General features: G+C 36.2%; 1 protein-coding gene across 1 annotated transcript in view; it reads left to right on the top strand.

Moving 5' to 3' along the window:
• LOC136978506 (phospholipid-transporting ATPase ID-like) overlaps positions 1 to 12,584 on the top strand; it is a 145,340-nt gene extending 132,756 nt beyond the window's left edge. Inside the window, exons 15-22 of the mRNA XM_067274224.1 lie at positions 9,186 to 9,283; positions 9,359 to 9,537; positions 9,605 to 9,855; positions 9,946 to 10,129; positions 10,207 to 10,430; positions 10,499 to 10,582; positions 10,649 to 10,894; positions 10,966 to 12,584. Coding sequence (XP_067130325.1) covers positions 9,186 to 9,283; positions 9,359 to 9,537; positions 9,605 to 9,855; positions 9,946 to 10,129; positions 10,207 to 10,430; positions 10,499 to 10,582; positions 10,649 to 10,894; positions 10,966 to 11,493 — 1,794 coding nt within the window. The 3' untranslated portion in view covers positions 11,494 to 12,584. The remainder of the gene's footprint in view (positions 1 to 9,185; positions 9,284 to 9,358; positions 9,538 to 9,604; positions 9,856 to 9,945; positions 10,130 to 10,206; positions 10,431 to 10,498; positions 10,583 to 10,648; positions 10,895 to 10,965) is intronic.
• The last annotated feature ends 7,047 nt before the right edge of the window (positions 12,585 to 19,631 follow it).

Genomic DNA, 19,631 nt, shown 5'->3' with positions numbered 1-19,631 from the left:
AATATGATTCATTTTCAATATATGTTCAAACTCTATTGCTTTGAATGGAACAAAGTCTCCTAGCAAAACTAATTAAAAGTAAACACAAAAAATATAAGAGGAAGACAAAATGTACATAGCCCACCTCTTCTTTGCTAAGCAGTGCAATCCAGAAACTCTATACCAACAACCGGATAAGATAAGAATTATAGCTAACAAAAAACCATATGAAATCAGGAAGAAATTGAACAACAAGTTTTCTTGGTTACAAAAAAATCTTGCCTTAAACGAAGCAGAACTATGGAGATTCCATATTACAACTTCGCAAATGCATAGGTACCAGAAAATATTTATAAAATATTATCACGCGGGCCGAAACATATACCCATTCTAAGGTTGGATTATTCACAACTAATTCCTCTCACCATGGCAGCTATAAAGAACACAGGCTGTCCAGGATTGCAACACATATTGGAACTCTCTACAATATCCAGCATAGCATCACGACGATGTTTGAAAACCAACAAGTCAAATATACAAACTGCTCGGACGGTAAAATTATTTCTCGGAAGCAATCATCTAAATCTGTTAGTTGCTGGTAAAGATAAAAGATTTGTGCTATGTAAAAACCAGGATTTCTTATCAAGAGCCAATGCATTTCTTGAACAATCCAAGTCGGTTATACTAAAAGAGGACCCAACAGCAACAGTACTAAGGAAGACACGAAAGGTTATAGCATTCCCAGGGGTAACAGCTTCTTTAGTAAGACCTCTCAATCCTCCAACAAATGTTGCTTGCCCAAGATTATTCTTCAAAGCGAAAACACACAAACCTACATGGCTTTTAAGACCCCTAGTTAACAAATGCTCCCTTCCAACATACTTCCTAGAGGCAGCACTAACAAAACACGTTACATCTTTAGTTCCACCCTCTGATTTGGTAACTACAGCTACTTTGGATGCTAAATCTTTCATATTCAATAAATTAAATAACTTTCCCAGTTGCTCAGACTGATTGTACAAAATAGATGTAATTTCCTTATATTCATCGGTACCACATTTTGAAGCCGTCATGCATATATATGTGCTACTACTGAACTCTGGATACCCAATATCACATGTGTTACATTTGCGAGAGGCCCTCTTACTTGTCACAGAAAACAATTATTTTCAATTTAATGGTAGCATATACAAATAAACCCAAGGTGTGGCTATGGGTTTCCCCATCACTCATTTTAGCAGAGCTCATCATGAGGAACATAGAGTATTGCATTTTCCATGCCCCATTAGCAATCCACTATCCAATCATGTATCTACGATATGTAGATGACATATTACTTGCATGGGATGGCTCCACAGAGGAATTAGTCAAGTTTAATCAAATGTTAGCATATATATCCTACCATCAAATTCACTGTAGAAGAGGAGCAAAATACCAAAATCTCATTTCTAGATTTAGAAATATATAGATCTCCTGAACTACATTTTTTCAGTACACCACAAAAACAACAGGATACCACATTATCCCTGCAATTGCCTTCCAACCTTCAAATTTTGTAAATTCTGCTATTACTTCTCTTATTCGGAGGGCACTCCTCCTCCTGTCCACTCAGACATTAATAGACAAAGAATTGCACCTTATTAATAGAGTGGTACGCAATGCTTGATATTCTACTTCCAGATTTCATTATCTCCTTAACCGTGTCAAGAACAAATTATTTCCAAAATCTTCCCTCAGCAACAAAGAAGAATTTCATTTAGTACAACCTCCAATACCATTTTTGGGCCATATATCCCTAAAAATAGCATGTATATTTAGAAAAAACTGTTTTATTTTGCCCATAGTCCCTCAACCAACATTAAGAAGAGTATTGTGCAACAATAGAGACGCTCTCACGTTGAATGAGAAATCAGGAATTTATGAAATCCCATTAAAACACATTATCAGAGGAAAAAATCATCTACATAGGAGCAACCACCAGAATGCTATGCTCTTGTATCTTTGAACACCAGGAAGATATTAGAAACAACAGACCAACAATGAAGTTATCTAAAAAGGTGCTAAATTAGGATTATCTACCACTCTGGGGCCATACTAAATTGCTCAAATGTTGCGATGATAGAAGAGAGGTATTCATATGGGAGAGCCTTTACACATATCCACTTTAACACCATGCAATGCACCAACATTAGAAATCCCTCATCTGTGGATATCATTATTTAAACCAGGGATGGGCAACCTGCGGCCCCCGGGCCGCATGCGGCCCGCATTCATATATTTTGCGGCCCGCGACGCATAAAATGTGAATAAATATATCAATTTCCTAGCTTAAGGAAGTATGCAGCAAAAATTCAAACGTTATTTTTACAACTTATGTATGTGAATAGTTTTTCCCGCAATGAATTTAGTAAAAATTAAAACAAGAAACCGGCTAACAGACAGATGGAAACGAATTTAAAACTAGCAGTGACGAATATTTAACCAAATATTTCAATATATTACGTTTACATCAGTTCCAGAAGCTAAATTAAGTATACCTATTCTAATTTATAATTATATGAATAAATAATTCTGATTCACCAACATTTTTTTTCTCTTTCTCTTGTATGCGGCCCGCATCAGTTCAAAAGTCTTAAAATGCAGCCCTTACATAGAAAAAGGTTGCCCATCCCTGATTTAAACAATCTATGTTATAATTTTCCATTCTCAGTTATACTGCAGCCAAACACGGTGCCATTATTTGTGTTTTAAGTATTTTGGGGTTATTACGTCATCACAGCACGTTTCTACAAATATCATAATTATTGCAATTTTAATATGTATTCTGAATTCCATGTAGGTGCTTTACGTAATTTTAAATAGTCTGTTAAAAAGCTAATTGTTCGAAAATTTATAGTATCCAATTTTTGCCTGAAGATGACAGCTGTAAACTGTACTTGCCAGTACATGTGAATTTTTACAAATCACTGCCTGTAACGCCTCAACACCGATGTGTTAATAATTTATTTATTATCAAAAAAGTTCAAAGGCTATGGATATGGATCCTATTAAATAAAACCTCTGTTGTTAGTCATATACATTAGATTTTGTAGGGTTTTTTTAAATCTTCCAGTCTGTGGGCATAGAGATGTCATGAGCCTCATCCTGGGTTCTGAGCAGGCTCACATGGGACAGTCAGGTGGTGAGGGGTGGGGGTTTACATATCTACAGGGTTCCTACGCACCTGGAAAGTCGGATTTTCATTAGTGTTCGGAAAAAGTCAGGGAATTTGCCTCCTTAGCTCCCTTGTTGATTTCTTTTGCTGAATATGCCTGACCAAGTGTAGCCATCTGCAGGCGGCAAGAAGTAATTCTGCAATCTTTAATAAGAAAATATACCAGAATCCGTTTTGAATCCGATATGGCTTTTTTCTGAAGTCATATAATTTTACAGTTGTGGATTAATAATAGGATAAACTATTATTATGTAATAGTGTTTAATTTTTAATTTTAATAATTCAGCGATTATAAAGACATGAATTTGTTAATTAGAATAAAAAATAACTAATTAAAAATTAGTTTACAAATTTTGGTTAATGTTACGTATGGTTCTAAAATGGCGGCTCGTCTCTGATTTCAGCAAATAGAAGAAAGGAAACAGTGGGCACGCATGTTCTAACCTAACCTAACTTATTCTAATAATTTTGTTGGTAATAATTATGGTAATTTATTAGAATAGGTTAGGTTAGATTAGGTTAGAACATGCGTCCCCAATGTTTCTCTTCTATTTGCTGGAATCAGAGACAAGTCGCCATTTTGGAACCATGGGTAACATTAACCCAAATTTTTAAAACTTGAAATCGTAATTTATTAGAATGTTCACTTCAAAATAGCTAAATAGATCAGTAAAAATCCATAATTTAATTGTTTTTCACGTTTAAAACATTACAACATAAAAAATTATAAATAGCTACCCGACATTTACAGTAAAATTCTGGTGCCAACTAGTAGTTTTTTACATTTGTTGTTAAGATTTTCCTTGAAAGTAATGTAATGCAAGCGTATTCCCCCCCAATAATTTCTGCAACTTCGGTACATAGTTTAATTAGTTTAACAGAAATGATGATGGGTAACAAATATCCACTGATTTTGGCAAATTTAGGGATCATGCCTGTAATAGATATACTGTAGTTATCGTTTTGAAAATCAACTAAGTAATCCAACAGTTTAATCAATGTTAACTTGCTTAAATTAACTGTAAATTTAAAAACTGGTAAATTTTTAAAAAATTAATTAAGTTACTAAAAAAATTAAAATAAATTTGATTATCTTTTGTGTGAAACAACACCAAAACAATTTTTATAGTTACTTTGCAAAAGAAAGAGATTTGTAGTTACGATTCTATGCGTTGAATTTCTATATATTATTAACGTATAATTGTAATTTCGTTCGATGTTTATTTCTGTATTTATTTTATTTAAACGGTGAAGAGGTGTCTTCGTCCATCTGTACCACGTTTCCCACATACTTATTAGTCCCTCAACTTTCCTGACGTTGGGAGAATTAACTTTATCCCCTTTATTTTCCCAAAGGGAAAGAGTCGTCATATCTCACACAAGCAAAACGCAAAGTTTCAAATCTTGTGTTCTAATTGACGTTTGAAATTATGTTAAACCTGAGGAAGGCTATTTAAGATTGCTGAAAACATTAGTTCGTTTAATTAAAATGTGCTTTAAAAGTGAGAAAGATGGTTTGTGATATGATTTGCAATAATTATAAGAATTGTAATTAAGGGTTAAAATAGATAAATTTTGTTTGCATTCTTAAGAAAATTTTGTGCAAAGACGAAATTTAATGTGAAATTAAATAAATAATAAGTAAAAAATTATTAAAAATAATTGGCTTGGCCTGCGCCTACACCAACCGTCTTCCCCCAAGCAGCATTGCGGGCGGGTGGCACCCAACATCCCGTTATGAACGGCAAGTGTACTGTTGTTCGTTAGGCCGAGACTCCACTAGCGTAAAAAGGGCGTAAAACCCCTCGCCATAAAAACTTTTAATCACGTGGCCTATTTGCATTTGCGCTCAGATTGCGGTGGAGGTCCGGCTAGCGAACTTTTTACGGCAACAGTGCTGTCGAAGTTACGCCTGTACAGTTGTATACGTGATATATCGATATAAAGACAATGATTATATTCTACGAGTTTTTTCTGTACTATAATTACAAATGCAGTAAAAATAATATTTTTACTTTTATATATTAACTTTTATTATCATATTATTAAGATAATACACAACACTTATAAGCTTAGCTTTTTTATAACATACTCCTCTAAATGAAGGATTTTCCTTTGGGCATTCGTATCTCGTGTTTTAGGCATTCATTATTATAATCGGGATACCTCTTGTCGTAGATACACGAATACTTTCGGATATTTTCGATAAACCTTTCCAGATCTATTCTAGTTCTTTTCCTAGTAGCCACGAGAGAACGTACACAAAAGCTCGTTTTCTGCTGTTTTCGCACTGCGTTACAATGATCTAGATTTCACTGAATTCTGATTGGTGGATGGTACTGTTTTACGGCCGTATTCGCTTCGAAAGTGGAACACTGCTGAACTCGTTTTTACGTTGGTTTTACGACCCGCTGAGGCGTAAAATACCTTGGTCACGTGATTAAAAGCTTTTATGGCGAGGGGTTTTACGGCAGTTTGTGCTAGTGGAGTCGCGGCCTTACAGTCAGCGTCTGGACCCTCTATACAGGGAGATTTCTAGACACAGTCGCACCAGTATCGCATATAGGAGAACCGGCACGATTTACGAGCTGCTGCACAACGCTAAGGACGGATAAATGTTAACAGAGCCCCTGGAGTTTACTCCATCCCTATCAGGGACAATAGGTTCGGAAGGAATTTAGTGTACACTGGTGCAACCGTACGTTCGATTCAGAAACAGTTATGGGAACATCAAGCGGACCTTAAAAACAACAGGCACACTACTGCCCTGGCGACATACTGTACATTACCGACCCGGAAATTTGGGCAGACTTCCCGAGCACTAAGTTAATCTGGCAGGCCTTTCAATACGATCACGTACGGCACCTGCAGGCCGGGGAGATATATAAAGCCAAAGTGGAAGGCACCTGCATCAACTGTAAGGACAGGAACACGATCGTGCATGCGTGGAAGTACGTGTTCGAGGAATTCGAACAGAGCCAGGCGAAGGGGTGAAACGCGACACATACTATGTTTATATCTCGGGCATCATCGTTCTGGCGGTCTGGAAGGGGATGACATTTAGTTCTCAACCTGAAGAAGCCCTTGGTGGAGGCCGAAAACGTTAGTTGGTTCTCTGTTGAATACAACACTGTTAAAAGGTTTTCGTTTGTGACTTTGTGTTACTCACTACAGTGTTAATAGTAGAAGACGTTTATTGTGTTAAAAATAATTATTAAAACTCTGGCCTTTACACCGAAACCAAAATCAAAATGGCAGCAATGGAACATTTTTTTTCTTTTAATGAGTTGCCAATTCAGCTAATTTTTTGCTAGATTTAGTGGATTTGTTAGAGAAGCTATAGTAAAAACTTACATCTATCCCTCTTTATATACAATCTATTTTACACAGTTTTGGAATAATGTGATTGACAAAAGAAAACTAATTCTTTTTTATTACTTGATAAATTTTTTTGAAGGAAAAAATGCTTTATTTGAAAATTTTTAAATTTAAGTTTTTGTTGACAAGACTATGTCTTGTCTATAAAATCGTATTGCCATTTTTGTTACCAGCTTAGAGCTATGAAGGAGTACATGTCAAGAGTTGATATTTGGCACAGAGTATTAGGTGCCCAAACCATTTTTGCATAAAAAATCCAGACTTGTAGGTAGTCAGGGGACCGAGAACCGAGTGAAAATAAAATACAAAATGGCAACCTTCTTCTACAAACAGCAAAACAGGCACCTCACCCGACCAAAGTCAGGTGGGGAAAGTACCACCCACAGTCATTCTAAGAAGTGAACTCTGACATTAGGACTGAACACGTAGTATCTTCTATGTTAAATAAAATTTGTAATCTAATTTTGTAAATTTGGGGGTACTTCAAATATGACGTTAAAACAGAGTTATATGTCATTACAAGTAGGGTTTTTTTAACATTACGTAGTATAGTAAAATCGTGGAACCGATAAAAATTTGATGTGTAGGGCAGAGGGAGCCTCCGCGTGACCTTCACTCTTTGACCTAACTTTGCTCCTAAATTCTAACGAGGAAGAGACATCTTTTTATTTCATTTAGTTAACCTTTTGATTCGACAGCCGTGCCGATCTTGGATTTATATTATATCTCAACAGTATTGTAAATATCGTGTAGTTGATACAAATTAAGTAAATTATCGGTTTCTCAGTTAATTTTTACCGGCAGAACAAAACACGCAGAACACGTGGTTGAGGTCAACAGACAAGGTAGGACGCAACCCAGTATTGTTTGTGCAATATAAAAAAATAATTTCGAATGATACAATAGCCACGATTATTATTTTTCAAAAACGGAAAATTTTGTTAGGCATCGACAAAAATTCAACCCGGGACACGCAAAGGAAAGAAATTTCTACGTTGGCTAGGTTAATTTCACCGAAAATGCATCGTGGACGGCGGATAACTTTGAACGATCGCACTCAAAACCAGCGATAGCAAAGAAGATTGAAGAATGAAAACGAGATTAGCCTTGAGCGTCAAAGTGATCCCGCTTATTAGTGAATCTCCAAGACATAGTCTTGTCCCAAATACAGTTTTGCGGTTTTACTTGTTAAAATTATATCGCTGTTTAAAAGAAGTTTGATTTATAATTACGTGTTTCTAAGTCAAGAGTTTATTTTAAGTACAGTACAGTATTATTTGTATATCAAAGAATACTATTTGTAGATTTTATGCTATCTTGTATTTACTAGATTTACATACAAATAATAATGATAAATGATGATAAAATAAAAAGCTCATGTTTGTAAATTGCTTATTTTTTCATTACATTGAAGTTGTGGATTCTATCAAAGATTTTTCTGCAGGATGTATGCGTACTGTATTTTTTTAATGTGGCAGTCTTTGAAACATATCAACTGTGCAAAAAGAGGGATAGATATACTCAATCAATGTTCACAGTAAATAAAATGCTGTTTTATTATGTCGATATTCCACACCGTAATAAATGTGGGGGTCAGGGAATTCAAAACAAAAAGTTGAGTGGGAACCCTGTATCTAAGACAGACTACCCACGAAGAACTTCCTGGGGTTTTGGTTGTCTGAATTTGTTCCCAGATCCCCAGAGCTGGGCAATGTCTTGAAAATGTACAGTACATAAACAGTTATGCAAACTATAGATTTACTTCCTGACTATTTTAGAACTGGGAGTGGCTGTCTTAATAGACGCTAGAATACTAACTTTATGGTAACATGTCAGAGTCTTACAAACAGAAAACTAGAAATGGAGTTTGCGCATCAGTGAAAATAAAGTAGCAATAATATGCACAAGATAAGCATAAGCAAATGGATGGTGTAAGTTGTAGATGTTACATGGGACTTACAATCAGGCCAAGTGAATCCCCACATTAAAAAAATTCAAATTTTACTAAAATCTAAATATTAAAGCTTGTCAATATCAACAATGAAAAGTAGATCAAATATGAATAATTTGAATTAAGCAATATTTACTTTCTTTGACTATGATCAGTTCCCTAAACTTTGACAGCTGTTATTTTTAAACTGGAGGATTACCTGTAAAAATAAATTATGCACATAGCTGTTACAATGCATATTCTGTTTAAAGTGGTCTATAGAAAAATGGAATTTAGTAAGTAACGTAAACCGATGATGATTCCATTAGTTTTATTTTGGATAATTACAAGAAAGTTTGATATCAAGTTTTTTGCATTGATTTGATATCAATGCTGCGGTTATCAGGATATATAAGTGACCTTTTCACATATGTGTAATTAATTCTCTTCAAAGTGGTTTCCAAATAATATAATTCTACTAATTTAGCCTGAAGTAACTTTTTATGGAAGTAAATTTATTTCTTCTTGAGCTTGCTCAAATACTTTGAGATTTGTTGATTAATACGAATTTAATATAGAGAGAATTCTTGTCTTTGGGTGCTGTGAACCAGCTGACCTTTAGAATTGATAGAAAATTGTATGGTTTAAGAACTTAAAAATAATTCATTTAAACTATTTTGACAGAAATTTGCTGGAGAAGGATTACGAACATTGTGCCTTGCCAACAAAGAGTTAGACGAAGAACTTTTTGAGACGTGGAGGACAAAATTACATGAAGCGTCGTATGTATCACTTTTGAAATTATGAAAGTTAACAAAGCCCTTGGATAATGTTAAAACATTTATTGTAAATCGAAGAACATGTTTAGAAGATCGCGAAGATAAAATCAATGCAGTATATGAAGAAATAGAAATGGGACTTAACCTGATTGGTGCCACAGCCATAGAAGACAAATTACAAGATGGAGTGCCACAAGCCATAGCTAATCTGGCTTTGGCAGATATTAAAATCTGGGTACTCACCGGTGATAAACAGGGTAATTTTTAAATTTTGAAATCACATTTTTGTTGTTTCTAGAATTTTTAAAATTTTAGTTATTTCAGAAACTGCAATCAACATTGGCTATTCTTGTCAGCTGTTGACTGACGAAATGGTTGATATATTTATCGTTGATGGTGAAGAGTATGAAGAAGTTCAGAAACAATTACGCACATTTCGAGAAAACATTGCTAATGTCTTAAGTCACTCTAAGGGTGCACCCGAATGCAGTGTTGTCACCTTTCAAGATGATTTTGATTCACCGAACGATAATGGTACTGGTGGATTTTCCCTTGTTGTGAATGGTCACAGTTTGGTATGTATATTTAAGACATTGTTTTATAGAAAAGTAAGTAAAAACTGTACAATTTTATTTTAATATGAACTTGGACTGAATTGTTTTCAGACCCATGCACTTGATCCTTCCATGGAACTTCTATTTTTAGAAGTTGCTTCGTGTTGTAAAGCAGTAATTTGCTGTAGAGTCACACCTTTACAAAAAGCATTAGTAGTGGAACTTGTTAAAAAGCACAAGAAAGCTGTAACTCTGGCAATCGGTGATGGTGCAAATGACGTTAGTATGATAAAAGGTAACGAATGACATTTGAAGTGTTCTGGTGCTTATTAGTAAAGGAAGTTAAATTGTTTTCCATTTCTTTTCACCCAGCTGCTCACATTGGAGTTGGAATAAGTGGACAGGAAGGTATGCAAGCCGTGTTAGCCAGCGATTTTTCCTTAGCTCAGTTTCGTTTCCTGGAACGCTTGCTCTTGGTTCACGGTCGATGGTCTTATTTCCGAATGAGTAAATTTCTTCGTTACTTCTTTTACAAAAACTTTGCCTTTACTTTATGTCATTTCTGGTTTGCATTCTTTTGTGGATTTTCTGCACAGGTTAGTATTAAAGAAATGCTTAATTCTGTTACGTATTTCTGTGGTTTTAACGAAAGTATTTACTTCAGACAGTCTACGATCCTGCATTCATTTCATTCTATAATGTGTTTTATACATCGTTACCTGTTTTAGCACTAGGAATCTTTGATCAGGTGGGTTTTTTTTATATGATTTACTTTATAAACTTCTATTTTTTGTATTCTTTAATGTTTTTATAGGACGTGAATGACAAAAATTCTCTAAGGTATCCAAAACTATATGCTCCTGGTCATTTAAACTTATTATTTAATAAGATGGAGTTTCTGAAGAGTGTAGCACATGGAATAATCACATCATTTATCTTATTTTTCATACCTTATGGAGCATTTAAGAATTCTGTCGATCCACACGGAATCAATCTGGATGATCATCAGCTGTTTGGAACTGTTGTATCTGCTATCCTCGTATTTGTAGTTACGGCCCAGGTAATTGTTAAAATTCAATTTAGTAACACTTTGCTATATTTTAAATTGACGATGCTGTTTTATTAACATAGGTAGCTCTAGACACTGCCTATTGGACTGTATTTAATCATATCGTCATTTGGGGGAGTGTTGCCTTTTATTTTGCCATGACTCTGTTCATCAACTGCGATTTCATTGGAAATTCGTATATGGGTGCTTTTCGCCTTACACTTAGCTCGTCACTGTTCTGGTTTACTACCTTCTTGACACTGGTCGTACTGCTGTTGCCTGTAGTCATTATCCGCTTCTACTACGTCAACGTGCACCCCACGCTGTCGGATCGCTTGCGACTGAAACAGAGACGCACCCGCTTGCGATCGAGGCCGTCGGAACCACAGATGCGCATAGCCAGTGTTCGTCGAGCCAGCAGGAGATCCATTAGATCCGGATACGCTTTTGCCCACCAAGAAGGTTTCGGCAGGCTCATCACTAGCGGAAAAATTATGAAAAAGAGCAAATCAGGCGCTTTCTCTAACAGTCTACATCCACCTATGGTAAATCCAACTGTCTGGGGTCCTCGAAGGGCACCCAAAGACAGTACCTCTCCTATCGAAGTGTGATAAGTTCTTGCACTCCTCAGTTTGTGACAAACACAGTGTACACTGCCGTGCAAGTGTTTATCGGGTCCAATATTTAGAAAATTCTATGCAAATTGAATATTTCGAGATCCTAAATTAATTTCTATTTTTTGTCTACGGCAAAATATAATATTTTAATGGCTTTAGATCACGCTATCTTACATAAAAAGTCATTCGAGTGAATTTACCCAAAGGATAACAAGCGAACAATTCTAGATAAGTTATTTATTTGTATATAAATGTATACATAATTATTTGTAAATAGCTCTGCGTTTCACCAAATCGTCCACGTAACAGTACAATCATTGTCAGGTAAGTTGCAACGTGTTCGTGTATTTAATTTATTGTGTTTTAGCAAGAAACCGAAGTATAATTACGTTCCATACATGTTTAGATTTGTACATAAAACTTCTAAATTGCATTTTGTAATCAAATGAGAGCAGTAGATACTGATTCTCTCGCGTTTAGCGATATCGTTCAGTCGACATTCAGATTTTTTATAAGGCATAATAGATTTAGTATCGAGGCTTCCAGGAGCAGACATAAATATAAACATATCAAATATCGAGTTTCTGTCGCGAGGACCATTCTCGACCACAAAGTCATGTACATAGTTACAAACTGTGTCGTAAATATCACGATGGTAACATAATTAGCATAATAATAATTTTTCATAAGAAAAGATGAATAATTATGCTGCTGTAAATACCATTTATCATAGTGTGTAGTCAATTTATTCCTAGGATATCGTGTAGTTTTATTATGAAAGTTACCTTGTTACCGATTTTCTCAAAACTATCTCGTACATAAAAGGAAAAAACAAATGTGCTATTTGTTTGTATTGTTTGCATAAAAATAAGAGAAATATTTGTATTCTTCTAGTCATTTTTAAACCTGTTATTGTTGCAAAACGTCCTTTCTCGTCTTTCAAAAAAAAAAAAAAAAATAGTCTTTACAAAATACAAAATGATGCTTGTAAATTTGATTTTTGCATGAACTCAAAAAAATGTAAAAAATTTCTTGTATATATATATATATATATATTATTAATTAAAAACGTTTTGACATGGAAATTAATTTTCTTCATTGTTAGATCAGAATGTATGATAATATAAATTGGCCAGTTCTATTTATCGTTGAAAAGAATTAGATCATGCCTGGAATAGCTGCGATGATGTGCCGTCTGGTAACAGCTAAAGTAACTACTACTGCAACAACGGTATATAATCGCGGATGCTTCATTATGTTGTGACGTATGATGAAGTTTTTAAAAAAAGTACATACAAAGAAAACTTTGTATGTACATTTGTGTATAAATTACAGCTTTACATTTGACAATTATCATTGTTAATTATATGATAAAAAAATTGGTGCCTAGATGTCTACAGTTTTCTTATTTTGTCACTCGGTTTAACGAATGTGATTACTCGTGTTAATAAGTTGTCTTAGGGCTCGTTCATAAATTATGACATCCAGTCTCGCACTAAGGATACGATCTTGAGGAGGTCCGTGTTGAACGAATAAAAAATGTTTAATGCGAATTCAATAAAATTCCCACTTTATGTGACTGCTGATTTTATAAAGTAGTATAAGAACAGCGTTTCTCAACCCTTTTTGGCCCGCGGTCCAGTGGTATTTTAACGAAACACTTTTACTAGATATTAAAGAATTACTACAGAAATAAATTTTAAAATTATCGTCATCATTTACTTACAATAATATTTAAATGTAAATATAAGTTGTTATATGTTTTGACAAAACTCACAGAAAACTGTAATAAAATCACAAAAAATTGAATTTTGTATTGTGTCCTATGTGCAGTCTTATGACTATTAAAAAATTTAATAGTATTTACTAAAAGTATAATTTTTATTGTTGTTTTTAATTATAATTATTAATAAATGAGAATCCCTTGACAAAAATTACAACAAAAAATTATAAAAAGTTACAAATGTATTGTATATAGGTACACAACAAAAAATCAATCTTACGAATACTAAAATGTTTGTTTATTTGCTATACATTGCTAATGAGAAGATTGCTGCTGCCGATCTTCAATTAACCTTTTAATTATGGGTTCTAAATTAGTCGAGCCGAGTCGGAGCGGCGAAATAATTGAAAGTCGATTTCTAAATTTATTTTTTATTACCCTCATAGTTTAAAATCTCGCTTTACATAAAGATGTTGTTGCGAAGGGGACTAACATTTTCATCACTTTCTCGTATAGAGATGGATATTCAATTTTTGTTTTGATCCAAAATTTATCCATAGACATTGTTGAAAACCTAGATTTTAACATAATATCTGAACTAATCTCAAGGATGGACTCGTATTCGCTGTTACTTAAATTAATTTACTACCGTCATATATTATGAAAGGGTTTGTTATCCACAAATTCCTTTCACGTGTGGTTTTTTCAAATGGGAAATATTTTTCGACACTGTTACTTAAAGATTGTAAGTGTTGCTCGATGATTATATTTAATTTTGATAAGTTTATATCTTGCTGCGAAATAACAAACTCGGAATAATTATTAAATATATTAATATTATTTTTTACCTTATCCAACCAAAATTTACTTTTTTCTCAAATGCATCTATTTTATTAAATAAATGAAATGCGTTTATTGCAGTTCCTTGTAAACTTAAGTTTAAATCGTTAATGCGTGAAAATATATCATTTAATAAATGAAAATTTTATTATCATCATTATTTTTTTTAATAAGAAAACTTTTTAACGCAGAGCAGTAAAAATTTTCCGGGGACCAGCGGTTGAGAAACGCTTGTATAGAAGACACGACACTATAATAATAAATTAAATTTTACTTACAAAGAGAATTATGGAAAAAACTTAGTGTTTTCCCCTTTTTCCCCTTAGGACGCCAGGACACCTCAGCCCCCTCTGGGTGTGCCACTAACGTTATCTCATTTTATTCAATTTTATATCCATTCTCCTTGACAGTTACTCGCATCTTTTCACTTACTCTCCCTGCAAAAGTTTACCCCCTAAAAATGAAATTATGGTTTTGCTATCTTGTTTGAACTCATTAATTTTTTTATAATAATGCAGTTAGTTACAAGTTATAAGTAATTCATCGAGTTTTACCAGTATGTTTAAGCTGCATATTCAATGAAATGACAACTGACACGTTTGTTTTCTATCGTATATGTACAGTACTTGTATAGTTATCGATTAATACTTTCAAACATTAAATTTACATAAATTCAATCATCGATAAAGACTAAGAAACAAAAAATAGCTCTATACCAAATTCATTTGTATTTATTATTTAATTATAGCCATATAATAGCCCGATTATTTAGGTGTTTGTTGGTTTATTAAAAATAGCCGTTTCGACGTAGTACTCAGCTGTCGTCAGACGGTACTGTGCATCATCACAGCTATTCTGAGCGTGATGGGAGCGAATTTTTGGGGAGGGATGGGGTTTTATTTAAAAAAATGTATATGATAAAAGGAGAAAATCACCAATAAGTCTGGCCCTATCGGAGATTAGAACACAACTATTCCTTTAACCAATATTTAATAGCATCGATTTCCCTAATACAGAAACTTCCTGGCAAAATATACAAAAATTTTTCGAAGAAAAGGATGGGAGTTCAAGCTCAAAACAGGATTAAGGAAATGGTACCCTGCCACATATAAACATTCATCCGTGTTGAAAATCTTTTTTTTGCATTTCTCAATGTTTGCAGGTCTCCAAGGCCGAAACCGAAAAAACGTCAGGAATCATTTTTTGACTGATGGCGACACTTTGCCTTTGTTACATATAACATAACCGGGAAAGTAATAATTGACAGTAGATGGAGACCGACAACCGGATCAGTCCCATCTTAATTACCATTAGACCAGGGAAGAGTCAGAATGTAGATGCCATAGATTATCACAGCCACGACAAAGTTTGGTTTCGTAGCCGCACGCTTAGTTTAAGTTAACAGGTGGCCGTGACCGTAAATATAATACATAGACACCCGGACGAACGTAATAAAATCAAGGAGACCTTTTCGTGCACGTGAACGGCAGGGTCTTTTTACATATGCCACTTACCTACTTCCTTTTTCCGTGCTCTTTCCTCCTACTTTTTGCCTTTCAGCCTCAACACCCACATTAGTGGAAACAAGTTGCTCCCATGCAAAATTTGGTATTGGTAAAACCTGTGGTAACCGAAAATGCGGTAAATGGGCGCGGTTACGTTTCCACCACACCTGGAAGGTGGCCGACCGATATTTGGTTTTCCTCCACTGATTACATATTTTGTGGGAAAATTTCTCGTTTGTTTTCTCTCAACCCCCAACATCGGGTTGAGGGAATTAATAGAGAGATTGCGGCCGAAGTTCAAATGTTAAACTTGTATGGCAAGCAGTTGTTTGAGGGGGGCGGACCCCCCAAGTTGTAGACTTCCCCGTGCAATCAAATAATGTCTAATGAACCATACCCCTACGAGTGACACATCACGAGATACAGCTCCCCCAAAATCGGGCCGTGCGAGATCGGCCGATTGGGTGGTGAGGGCTATACCTACGTCTTTTCCAGTCACATGACACCTACGTAACACATCAAAAATTTGTTTTTCCCTCGCCAGGGGTATACAATTTGGAAGGTCCCTCCCCTCCTTACCTATTAATCTTCGAAACGAAAGCGACATAAACGAGCGATAGCGACTACGTTGGGACCTTTAATACCACTTAAGCGTAATCGACTCGATCCGAGTGAGTGAGTGAAACTAAACGTCACTCCCGTAAAAACCTCTATCGAAATAAGTCTACGTAAACGATTTAAAATATCTCAAATCCATAGAAAAACAAAAACGAAAAACATAAAATGTAAAATCGCATCGAGTCGCCCGCGTCATCGTTTGTTCACACACACGGTCATATATGACATTATTATTATTATTTATTAATTATATGGTATATCTAATTATATTATATAATTTAAAAAATTTCTTATGGCTACAGGCCTGTTAATATTTCAATAACGTCGATAATTATTAATAAATAACTTTAATGAAAATAATACGCATTTTTATTTTTTGCCAGAAAGGCTAAGTAATTTAATGTTTAAGATTTACTTCAAAATCGGGTCGCGCGAGGTTGCGACACGCGTCGCTCTGCTAAGAGTATCGCGCGCGACTGTAACCACTTGTAAACTCACTAACCATTTCCAGCTTACCCATTTGGATAATCCTCTCTGAACCGATTATCAACCCAATAGACGTGAGTTAGATCACGTCAATTGACTGACGCGCTGCTAACCGAAAACAGATTCTACACTAACCTTCAAAAGCGTCTCCCGCGAAATCTTTTCGCTAGCTTGCGATGCATAGCCTCTTCACGATGTTATGATGAAGCTGCCAGTCCCTGGGGGTCGATGACGATGGTGCTGGCGCCCGATGTTGTCTGAAAAATCATAATCCGGGTTTCAAATCCGGCTTAAAGTTTAGTTTACTCTGAGCGAATATTGAAAGCCAATGCGAGAAGTTCCCCAATTTTTATTCGCTCAGCGAAATTTACCCATACAACTAAAAGCGAAAAGCAATCGCGAATTTTAAGCAGCCGATCATTTGCGAGCCAGCAAAAATATCATCTCAAAAAACAAAATGGTCGTTTCCGATATTACGTCGTTAATCACGTTTGTTTATTTATTGAGAAAGAAAGATACTTCGAAAAGAAAATGATACTGGGTGAGAGGAATATTAAAAATCCATAATTACGACATTTACTCTATTGCGTAAGAAAGTTTCTGTAGCCAGCTTGAAAACAACAAGAACCACGTGACAACTAGCGGGAATACGATTGGTGGCGAAATTTTTTCGCTAGCGAAAAAGCTCGACTGTTTGGAACTTTGAAGCAATTCGTGAAATGGTAAAATTCGCCGGAAACGACGTCATGTTTGACGTATTATTTGCTCTGCTTTTCGCATTTGCCAGCAATCACGCTCAGTGTGAACTAAGCTTAACTGCCGATGTAAAAAGCGAAAAAAACAGACACTCACCTTCACAGCCCCTCCCCTGCGTCTCCCGCAAGAGGAAGCGCTGTCCTTTCATTATCTGGCGACATCTTGGTTGTTGCTGATGTCGGTTACGATGCAGTGAGACCGCTGGTCCCCGCTTCCGCTAGGTCCTTCGGGTCGACGACAAAGGTGTTGGTTGCGTCCGATGTCTGAAAAATCACATAATTCCGGTTTCACATCCGCAGAGGACTATCCTTTGGTCGCGCGCCCTATACACAAGCTGCACTACTCACTGGGCGGTTGTCATCCCCCTGCTGTTCCTCTTCATCGCCCTCCTGCACAACGATATCGCTATAGGGCTCATCAGGCGGCAAATTTTGGTGCATGGGCACACCAGTTGTCTGGATTTGGAGACCAGGGCCCAGGTAAACAGCTGCGATATCCCCGACAAACTGCCGGAATTTTGCCGTTGGTGTTGACAGGAACCGCGTTCTGTACACGTAGCTGCGGATGTAACTCTGCAGGATCCTGTCCGTGTGGAGCAACTTGACGGTCCTCTTCAGCCAGCGATGTCTACACTCGATGTTTTGAGTGTGGGCCTTGGGATCTTCGCTGTTGACAAATCTGCAAGGAGAAAAAAGAAAAATGTCACTTTTCGGTATCCTTTTCAATAACGCTCATTCATTTCTTTTACTTAACACATAGCACAGTAACATCCTCCTTACCTCCCGGGGCCTCGCTGGCTGTGATTTGCGGTCTTATGTTTTGAGAAGCCTATCGTCGTATAGCCGCAATATTGGGGCGCGCTGTCAGAAAGCACTATGCAACCAGGAGCTATGTATCTGGACGTGTAGTTCTAAAGAACGCACCTGCTTTTGTCCTCCACCTTAAAGAATACGAGAAAATATAACACAAAACTGCCACTAAAAGTAGATAATAATAGGAAATAATGTTTTGTTACTACTTACATGCCAGTACATAACCTCTTTCATTTCCTGACAACAAGCACTAAATATGGTTATTTGGGTGCCTTTGGTTACGTGCCCGCGGTTGTATGTTCGTCTCCGGGTAAAAGTTTCATCAATCTGAAAAGAAAAACGTATGTATAGACATGTATGTAAACATAGATGGTATATTGGCAAAATCAGAAACTTGGATCGATCGTTACTTCGACGTGCAGGCCTTTACTACCAATCTGATGATTTCGGTCGTTGGAGACGGAAACTTCCGCAATTTTCCGGCAGAAGTTATACCAGTCCACTGCTGTTGCCGGGTTACGCCGCATTGTAAAGCGGCGACAGTGACCGGCACCTCCATGACCCACTGATATATAATCATAAGCACCTGTTAAATACAAAAAAAAAATTATGTCATAAAACATACATCATCTTCAGCGGTACGATCGAATTACAGAAACACATAATGTAACGTGAAACCGCCGATTCTGTGGGTGTCCGCCCCTCACCCTGTTAACCCCTCAGGGCTACTTACTTTCTCTTGTCTTAGATGTGAGTCATCAACTCCCAAGGGTAGGGTTAAACAGGATTATCCCAGAATGGCAAAAGACAAAGGAACAAAGAAAGAGAAAAAATATGAAAAATATAATATATACAAAGTATGCCATACTGCCACGATATCATACCTCTCGAGCTGAGAGCTGAGCTCTTTCAAAAAATATGTTGTGGGTACAAGACGGGACCGGTGCACACGGCCCGCCAGACAGAGCCGCCAGTCCGCCTGCGCATTTTTTTTTTTTTTTTTTTTGCTGTAGTTTTTCACAGCGGTAGATGAATCCAAACCTATTTGCTGGTGCCGGCTCTTTCCTCATCACGCCTGAAAAATACGACAAATTGAATTAGCTAACAGATAACTGCATACAGCACTTGTGTACAGGAGGAAATAAAGGAAATCTTACCTCCGCACTTAGGGCACGATGGTACAAAGCCGGTTAGGTCCGGATGGGGCATGAGTCCCACCATGTGGCAAAATTTTTCCGTGGCCTTTTCAGTGGGAAAGTAGTGTGCAAAATTAAAACATGTCAATTTATAAAAAATTTCTTTGGGTTCCACAACGGGAATTTCCGAAATTTCTCGTTGTGTCATCTTGAAAGGCATCTTGAAAGTGATATGGGACTGACACTGTTGCCAGAT

Source organism: Centruroides vittatus, unplaced genomic scaffold (assembly GCF_030686945.1).
Source record: "Centruroides vittatus isolate TY-2023 unplaced genomic scaffold, ASM3068694v2 contig_544, whole genome shotgun sequence".
NCBI classification, from domain to species: domain Eukaryota; kingdom Metazoa; phylum Arthropoda; class Arachnida; order Scorpiones; family Buthidae; genus Centruroides; species Centruroides vittatus.
This window is presented reverse-complemented; position numbering and strand designations above follow the sequence as displayed.